Raw genomic sequence first — 9,685 nt, 5'->3', positions numbered from 1 at the left:
GCATTCAGCTGTAAATGGAATGTCTTGTAGACCAGGCTGGCATTGAACTCACAGAGATCCACCTGCCTCTGTCTCCCAAGGACTGAGATTAAAGGCAGGCCAACAACAGCCTGCTAAATGGGATGTCTTTATCAAAGTCCTCTTCTCAAGGCTCAGGGATCTAAGTGGAAGAAGTGGCATAAAGACTGTCAGACCTTGAAGTGGTGGATGAGTCCAAGAAACAGCATCTTCCAGACACTGGAGAGCTCATGCACCACAAGCCTCGTGGTTTACTGGCAAGGTTTTGGCCTGTCTGTCTCCTGCAGTGGCTACATGGTATCTCTGTGATCCAGCCTACTCTCTCCTCCTCTATCTGCTTGGAATTCCTGCCTTGCCCTATTCTGTGCTGCAATAGGCTCAAAGCAGCTTCTTTATTAACTAATGACACTCACAGCATATAGAAGGGAATCCCACATCACATACACATAGAGACTGTGACGGGATGCTGAAGGAAGACCTGCAGAGATTCAAACCAGACAAAGTATCATCCCTGAGAAGTAAACACCGAGTCACACCCCTAATCAGAAAGCTATTCATTCACAGTTAGTACCTGCTGGGACCGTGGAAGTCAGTTTTCTCCAACAGAGTGTCACTGGGTATACCAGCCTTTCAGGACAGGCACCATGCCCAGGAGTAGCTGATCCACATAAAACAAACTCTAGGTTTTTGTTCTTTGTTCATGTGTGTGTGGGGGGGAGCACACACACTTTTTGTGTTGTTTTGCCATCTTTTATCTGGTTTATCTGTTTCTTTTATTTTGTTTTGTTTATCTTTTTTTTTTTTTTTGAGAGGGAGAAAATCTGCAGTTGAATGGGTAGGGAGGTGAGGAGGACCTGGGAAGACTTGGCGGAAGGGGAAGAATACTATGAAAATGTGTGAGAAAATTTTAAAATAGAAAATTAATTAATTGAAACGTATTTATTATTGTTGTTGTTGTTAATGTTTTCTTGTTTGTGTAGCCCTGACAGGCCAGAATTTGCTCCATAGACCAGGCTGGCCTTCAGTTCACAGAGATCTGCCTGCCTCTACCTTTGTCATTTTTATTACTTTTAAGCTTATGTGTGGTGTGTGCATGTGCCTGCAGGTGCCTGAGGAGCTAAGAAGAGGGTGTTGCATTCCCTGGTGTTGGAGTGCAGGCAAGCCCCTGATGTGGCTTCTGGTAACCATATTCCCTTCTTTCCAAGAGAAGTATGTTCTCTTAACAGCTGAGCCATCTCTTTAGCACTTTTTGCTACAGCACTAGACATTTAGATACTAAGAAATTTGAGGTTTGGCAATGCGAGAAGTTCAATTTTCTCTCTTTATAGATGAGAGATGCTGTCTGTCTGTAAAATACTGTTGTTCCCTGCAACAGTGAGCAGCTCTGTAGCCTGTTGCTCTCCACGGGTGAAAATCGACTGTCCCGAAGTGAGCTTCCCGAGGTCCAATGTGAATCACTGCTACTTCCCCACTTGCATCATGAGACTTTTCGAATCCTTTCTCAAATTTGACTTGTGTGGGCTTGCCCCATGATGAGGGGAATTGTAGCATCTACCTGACATTAGGAAAAGTGACTCACCTCAAAGAGAAAAGAAAGCAAAGCAGAGATTCTTACTTTATGAGAATGCTGTGGTTCTGAAAGATGAGGCGAATGTTCTCCATAAAACATTGTACCGAGTGGTATGCCTTCTAGTTCAGCCTGTTCTTGATTTTGTTTATCCACATGTGCTCCGGGAGGTCTGGAAAGTCTTCTTTCCTCTGTTGTGTGAGGAACTGAAGGGGTGCTGCCAGCGTAGCCCTGAGTTGGTCTTTCATGTACTCTGTTGTCATTTCCATACATCCCTGGTCTCCTGGCCTTCAGCATTCAGGCAAAATGCTTAGTCAGTCTAGGTGCTAGCATTTCTGGGGCCCCACAGCTGTGCATGTGTCCTCAGCATTCAGTCATTCTAGGGCTTTATGACCTATGTAATCCGTGTGCATGTGCAGCATGGCCATGTAATCTATATGTATGCATGACTATGTACAACCCTATATACATGCACTGAACTACCTTTAAATGAACTACCTTTAAACATGCCCACCCCATGTTCTTTTTTGCCACATTTCTTTGAGACAGTCCTCTGCGCCAACCTCGTTCCTTTCTCTTTATGAATAAAATCTCTTAAAGTGGGTTTTGTTGTCTATTCTTGCATATGGTAATAACATTGGTGCCAAGGCACAACAGGCTCCCCCACTGCCCAGGACTGGGTTCACCTACAACTGCCAATCTGACAGGCTGCTGGGTCACTGTGCACAATGCAGGCTGCTTTAATGGAGAGTTTGTTCCCTTCTGGTTGGCGTATATATTTCCCTGAACCCATGGGAGTGACTGTTGGGTGTCCAACATCCTTCTGGTGTTCTAGAAACAGGGGTACACTTACCCACTGCCTTCAAGGCTATAGATGGCCCCTTTGGCTGACAGTCACCTCTGGCAATTCCCCACAGCTGAGGACTGCATGTATGTACAGACACACACACACACACATGCACACACACACACACACACACACACACACACGATTCTATCTAATGACCTACTTCCCGAGGAGCGCAGGCAAGTTTGGGAACAGGCCAAAATATGTGCAGACAGTATAATGGTCTGTTCTGTCCCTTTAAGAGACAAGCCCTGCCCACTCAACCCCCCCCCCCCACCTCCACTGAGGCAAGCAGATCTTCTTTCTGCTTCCAGCCTGAGTTCCTTCCTTTCCTTCTTTCTCCTGAAGAGGCAGTTTTTGCCTTCCTCTCTTCTCCCCACTTCTCCCTTTCCCCCTCTCTCTGCCTCTCTGCTCTTCTCCCTTCTCCCCTTCCTCCTTTCCTTTTCCCCTCCATAACCCACTAAATAAATATCCAACCTCACTCTGCATGGCATGATAATAGCCTCAGACATCATGGAAGGAGATCTTGGAATAATTACCTTTTCCTTTGTCATTAGTGGGTTTGGTAGAAATTTTTTCTGAAAGACAGAGATGTTAATGATGGGGTAAGTCTGTGCTTTTATTTTGTATTTCTAACTGCTTTCTAGTTATTCTGTCTGGATGTACCACTGTTAAATACAAGTTGTCATGGAAATTACTCCCCATGTGCCCTCACACTGAGTCAATGAGACATTTAAACCCCTTTTTCTGGCCTGGTGATTTTCACAGTGAGCTCAGACAAGAGATGCTGCTTGATCTTCCACAGTTTCCAGACACATTGAGAGCTGGTTTTTCATGCCCTTCTTTCCCCATGCAGAAAACCCCACCCTACACTTAGTCAGAACTGTCTTCCGTGACCCAGCTCAGGGAAGACTGTTCCATGACATGGCTTTTAGTCCTAAACCCAGAAATAGCCATCCCACCCCTTAGCTGCAGCACCATTTCCTATAGACGCCTCTCCTCTACAGTAGTAACTGTACGTAGGGTATGAAGATGCAGCCTTGCCCTGGCCAGGGGCTCACATCTATACTCTCCATGGCTTCAGATGCAGCTTAGTTGATACACGATGAACAAAGTTCTTTGCTTTTTTGTGAGAACGACACAGGAAAAGGCCATCTGAGATACATGACAGAACAGGAAAAGGCCATCTGAGATACATGACAGAACATGTGACAGTGTCAAGAGAAACAGGTTCAGTTGCCAAGGAAACCTGGATTTCCCAATCAGAGGGTGAATAGAAACGAAGAGCAAAGGACTTATTTAAAAATTATTTTCGATTTATTTACTCTTATTTGTGGGTAGATGGAGTTGAAGCTGGTCTGACTCTGTAACCTCTGTTGTCCTGGAACAACACAGTTTAGGCCAGCCTTGAGTTCTGAGTCTCCCAAGTGCTGGGATTACAGGTGTGGCAACCACACTCGGGTGTTCAAGAACAAGTGTGAGATGATCCACCTGGGAGAAGCACTGCTGGAACATTCTGTAACTCAGGTATCCCCATGGGTGCATTATTTTCAGACGTGTAATTGTATTGTTTTCATCACTGACACTCCACAATTAAATTATATCCATGGTATCAAGGTTTATGCAACTAGGTAATGGTACAGGTCACAGTCTTTTCATCCAAAGGATGCAAGTTAATGCATTTAAGAAGGTTAAAGTGTAATACAAGCCCAGGTAACACCCAAGTGCATACTGGCAACAATCCATGCTATGGAACCTGGCTGAGAAGAATCATACTAGTATTGTGGACAGTGACATTTTGCTAACATCTGGTGGCAGTGAATTATGACAATAAAATCCTTGGTTGAAGTTATCAGTCACATGGAGAGAGCTTCTAATCTCTTGTCTCGCCCCAGAATAATTGAAACTGCCTGTCATAGAGAACCTTTTAATTCACCATCTTACCCAGGAAACATGGAAGCTATCTGCCCCCAGAATACCTCTATCAAATTTCCCAGGGTCCATCCATAGCATTGTATGCTTTTCTTCCAGTTCTTGGATTTTTCATGGTCTCCTCTGATTTCAAACTCCCTGAGAGTAAACCACTCTCCAGTTTCACTCTGTATACTCTTCACATGGGTGCCTGTAAGACCAAGACCAACTGAGCAGCCAGCTATGAAAACACCCGCTCTTGCCCATAATATCATGGATCTGGGGCTGAGGTTTAGTCTCAGGAGGATGTGCATTTCCTTCTCAGTCATCAGGGGCCACAGACCCATCCTGATAGGCAAGGGCAGAGAATGACTACCACTGATGTTATCCTTTATGCTTTTCCTAAAATGAATTCGTCTGTTTTATGTGTGTTGGTGTTTTGTCTGTAAGGGTGTCTGGGTACACCATCTGTTCTTATTGCCTACAGTAGCCAGAAACATGGCATTGAATCTCCTGGAACTGTAGTAATAGGAGGTTGGGAGCCAAGTGTAGCTGCTGGGAATTGAACCTGGTGTTCTGTGGAAGAACAGTCAGTGTGCTTAACCACAAAGTGCTCTCTCCAGCCTTTGACATTACCTTTAAAAGCATTCTACTGTAATGTTAAAAGATCATCAAAAGGAATGACTCTTAACGTGACCAGGATTCTTACTCTTTCTTTTACTGTGACCCAATGTAGAACCAACTTGCATTTCAGAAAGGTGAGTGAGGGCAGAAAATTCCCTGCTGGACTCTTGTGAATCCAGCCATGAGGAAGCTGTCACCACAGCTACTTCCATAACATTATACTCCAGGACACGACAGTTGGTTATTCCTAATATTTTAGAATTATGACTAGTTGATTTTAAAAGTGATTTAGGAAATGGTGTCTACATTAAACAGCTAAATTACATGTAGGCAGTGGAATCAAAGGGAAAACACTTACTTGTTGCTAACAAAAGAACTACTTTGGCACTAGGGAAACGGTTCAGTGGTGAAGGGCACTGCTGCTCTTGCAGACCCAGGTTCAGTCCTCAGAACCCACATGTGGCTCACATCCATGACTCCAGAACTGATGTCCTCTTCTGGTCTCCATGGTCCCCAGGCACACTCAGTGCACAGACACATGCAGCCCAACACTCATAGTCAGAAAGTAAAAGTAAGTCTTAAAGAAAGAACTGTGCTGTGGAAAGGAAGGTCAACCATGACAGAGGACCAGTGGCACTGTACTCTAACAATTACAGTTTCCACACTATCTTATGTCTATTATCTTTTTTATCATAGCAATATGTTGAGAGAAGTTTTATTCTCATTCAAAATAGAGGAGGTTTAGTATTAGGGAGCCTGATGCAGATGACAGAGAAATTGACTTGTGGTTGAGCTATGGTTTGAAAGTCCCCCCCCCCCGCCAAGGGTCATATATTGAAAACCTGGTCCTTGACAAGGTGGAATGGGAGGTGGCACTAGATCATGGAGGGTGCTGCCTTGGGGAGGGATTAAGACAGTTCTCATGGGACCCCAGTCACTGTCTGGCTTCCTGTCTTATGATGTGATCTCTTCCTCCTCCATGTCATACCCCTGCCATAATGCCACCTGCCCTCAGTCTCTCTCCAAAGGCCAACATATGAAGCTGCCTGATCTTAGCCTTTTAACCTCTAAATCTGTAAGTTAAATAGAGCAGCCTGACTGAATATTTCAGTAGAACAAAGAACACTGGACTAATACACCAAGAGAGCTGAGGTTAGAGTGTATCCAAATCCCAATCCACATCCTCTGTTTTTTCTTACTCAGCTTAAAGTCTGACAGAGGTTACAGCTAAGGGACCCACAAAGGTTGATGCTGACTTTCTCAGACACATATACTTCCCATCCTGGTGTATTAGGGCTTAGTCTAGTATGAGATGCTAAACAGGCATCTTATGGCCGCTTTTTACAGGGGGAGGAAAGGTGACCTAATAGGTCAGGGATGTATGATATTTAAATTCTCAAAACTGCAGCTTAGGGTGCAGCTCAGTGAGAGCTGTGTTTGCCTCACAGGCACAGGCCCTAGGTTTAACCCCAATAGTACAAGAAAGAGAAAAAGAAAAAAATTAAAAAATGTCCTCATTGCTGTTCTTCTCTTGTGTTTGGTGCAGAAAAGAATGAAGACAGCAGGCCTGAGACTCTCCGAAGAAATGCCGCCTGACACAGTCAGACTTTGGCTATAGTCTGCGAATGTGACTTTGGACAGAGCTTCTGTCATTGCCAGAAACACAAAATAACTCTCTATGCCGAGAGCGTTTACACACAGCTCACTTCCCACAGGAGACCCATTTTCCTCGTGAGTATCTGGATTTGGTGTGCGCTATGGAGATAGGTACCTGTATAACTCTATGCTCTTAGAAGCCCTGATCCTGGGCTCAGGTAGCCCCTTGGAAGAAAGCCTTTCACACTTTCATTGCTGGGGTGGCTGATTGCACCCTGTGTGTCCCCACTAGGAGAACAATGTCAAGTGTTTCTGGCTCCTCTGGACTTGGCCTCTCATGCCCTTTTCTCATTGGTAACTTGACCTCAGACCCTCACTTCAGTAACGGGTGTGACATTGATGATATCCTGAGCCCCGTAAACTGACTCTGGGATGAGACACCCCCAACACAGGTGCCCACCCCCTACATGGTGCCATTGTCCAGATGAGGAGCACAAAAGATCTGAAACTCACCTCGTTCAAATTTCTCCACATACAGAGTCCCCTTAGCATTACCACAGGTCACTGGAAGCTCAGAACGGCTAAAATCCACATTGTTTTGTCTGGGATCTCTCAGACCTGCAGGGATATAATTTGCTTTTTTCTAGAACTATGCATGCCCTTCCCTCTACCCACTTTGGTATCTTGTTTCTACAACTAATTCCCAGGAATTAGTTAGACTTGAAGGTATTTCTTTTATGAATGATTAGGTTCTTACAGATAACAACCTGCTCTGCTCCCAAATTTTGAACTCCTGCATAGTGGCTGAAGCCTTGTGTGTCAGAATCTCAAACTTCTTGGTCACTGCAGCCACTGTACAGTGACTTTCCTATGAATATTTTGAATAGATAGTTCTCATTATGCAATGGCTTTGGAGTTCCGCAGATGGGAATAAAATGACTCAGATTTTGTTCTGCTGCTGGAGGCATCTCCGGTAGAGGGGATGGAGGGGACACCAATGAGGCGATGCCATCACCCTCCTTTCTTCTGATTTGCTGTCTTTCTCCTTTCCTGAGCTTGCCTGAGGCCTCAGGCAGTTTCTCTGGAAGATTCTGCAACTCTAGAGCAGCCCTGCATACCACTCGACCGGTGCTTGTGTTAGACACAGAAAGCCGTGAGGGTGTTTATATTTAAACAACATGGTGTTGATATGGCTACCTGATATGTCAGCTCAAACATGGCTGACACTGTACATGGTGGGAAGGGAGATGACAATAAGTTAGCACACTGAGTTAACTGACACCAAGTATCTGGAAACCCCAAAGTAAATAGTGATATCATGTTTTAGATAATCAGTTCTGGCAGAGTGACGCTTTTGTGTTGTTCTGTATAAATATGGCCTTGAGGCCACCTTTACCAGCTTGCCTGCCTGTATGTGTCTATCTGCAGGCTTGTGTGCCTACGTCCACTCAGCCTGCCTGTCTATGTCCCAGCACATGCCGGGTGACTGCTGGTGACGCCTGTGTCTGGCAGTCTGTGTGTATGTCTCATTTGTGTGGGATTCAATTTCATTGGATCAGATATTGAAGTCCTTAAAATGAACTTCCGTATTAGTGGCTCCAGCCTTTCCAGCCAGTTAAAGTTTCCATCAAAGACACTCTGGGGCTGGGATGGGGTGGGAGGAGCACCCCACAGCTGCTTCTGAGCAGTCTCTCAAAACAACATAAGCAGGGCACTCAGCTTAACTCACCTGAAACGGGAAGCCACTTTTTAAAAAAAATGTGCATTGGTATTTTACCTATATGTGTGTCTGTGTGAGGGTGTCAGATACCCTGGAGGGAGAGTTACAGGTAGTTGAAGGCTGCCATTTGGGTGCTGAGAATTGAACCCGGGTCCTCTGGAAGAACAGAGAACTCATAACTGCTGAGCCACCTGTTAGCCCAGCTCTTCTAGTCTCAATACCCACCTAATATTAATAAAACTGTACATGGACTATTTAAAATAATAATGCAGCCATAACTACCACATGTTATTTCAAACAATTTCATTAATAATGCTATAATCCTAAGAGAGAGAAGTTGTCAGGGTGTGATCTTGGACTTTCTCAGAGTATCATCAGGTGTCAGGATGACTGTGAACAGTGTACCAGGACCCCAAATCCTGGGTCAGGGCTCTTGTCTAAGCGTGCTGCACAGCGCACAGAAGGGGACAGGGAGTGTGATCCTGCCAGTGTCAGCCTTCCCTATTCCAGTCTTCCTGAGAGAAGCTACATTTCTTTTTCTGTCTTCTTCTTATTGTTGCTGTTTTTTTTATTTATAGAGATAGGGTCTTACTCTATAACCTGCTGGCTTGGGGCTCAATATGTAGCCCAGGAGAGAAGGTCCATTTTCCTGAATTCAGTTGTTCAGATATTTCCTTTAAGTCATACTAAAGTCTTGTCATAAATCTTGTCTGTAGATAAGTTAGGGAAGGTGAGATTATCACACTCGTTAATGGGTTGTGTAAAGATGAAGTTTATGGCTAGAGGCAGTCAGGGGTGGCTAGTGGCTGAGTGGGAATCATCAAGAGAATTTATGAAGAAGCATGATCTGTGTAGCCTAGAAGGAACTCTGGAGATGGGAACTTGATGGGTGTATTTGGGAGATACACTGCCCACGGTGACAACACTAGGCTGTTGATCTTCTAGAAGGACAACGTATGTCTTAATTACAAAGCAAGTCAGTCACTGTTGGGCACTGCTTCTGCTGAACTAAGTGGAAAATTTATGGCCATATGCATACATGCATATGCACATATAGACACATATAATGAGATAGCAGGTTGGGTAGAGAAAGAGGGGGAAAGGCGATTGAAGGAGAGGCAGGAAGGAGGGAGAGAAGGAGGTACTAGCTGCTCTCCCTAACCTTTTAGTTGTTAATGTAGTAGATGCTTCATAGGCTGGAGAGGTGGCTATCCATGTGCTTACCAAGTTGCTTGGAGAGTTATAGACTGTGAAGTAATCCAAAGATCTGGGATGACCTTGACAACAGCCAATATAACATGCTACTTAACTTACAGATGAGTTTAGCTGAGACATAAGGGAAGAAGTGGCTGACTTAGGTCTGTATAGTGACCTCATGGTTTGATCTTGAGGAGAAGCAGTG

General features: G+C 44.7%; 1 protein-coding gene across 1 annotated transcript in view; it reads right to left on the bottom strand.

Annotated features, from left to right (window-relative positions):
- Positions 1-2,179: 2,179 nt before the first annotated feature.
- LOC119821949 (nuclear autoantigen Sp-100-like) overlaps positions 2,180-9,685 on the bottom strand; it is a 49,184-nt gene continuing 41,678 nt past the window's right edge. Inside the window, exons 16-19 of the mRNA XM_042055624.1 lie at positions 7,077-7,181; positions 4,377-4,554; positions 3,502-3,619; positions 2,180-2,416 (exon numbers count right to left, since the gene is read on the bottom strand). Of these exons, the coding sequence (XP_041911558.1) occupies positions 2,180-2,416; positions 3,502-3,619; positions 4,377-4,554; positions 7,077-7,181 (638 nt within the window). The remainder of the gene's footprint in view (positions 2,417-3,501; positions 3,620-4,376; positions 4,555-7,076; positions 7,182-9,685) is intronic.

The sequence above is a fragment of the Arvicola amphibius genome, chromosome 8 (assembly GCF_903992535.2).
Source record: "Arvicola amphibius chromosome 8, mArvAmp1.2, whole genome shotgun sequence".
In the NCBI taxonomy this organism is placed as follows: domain Eukaryota; kingdom Metazoa; phylum Chordata; class Mammalia; order Rodentia; family Cricetidae; genus Arvicola; species Arvicola amphibius.
Note: the sequence above shows the minus strand (reverse complement) of the source record. Positions and strands in the feature narration are given on the sequence as shown.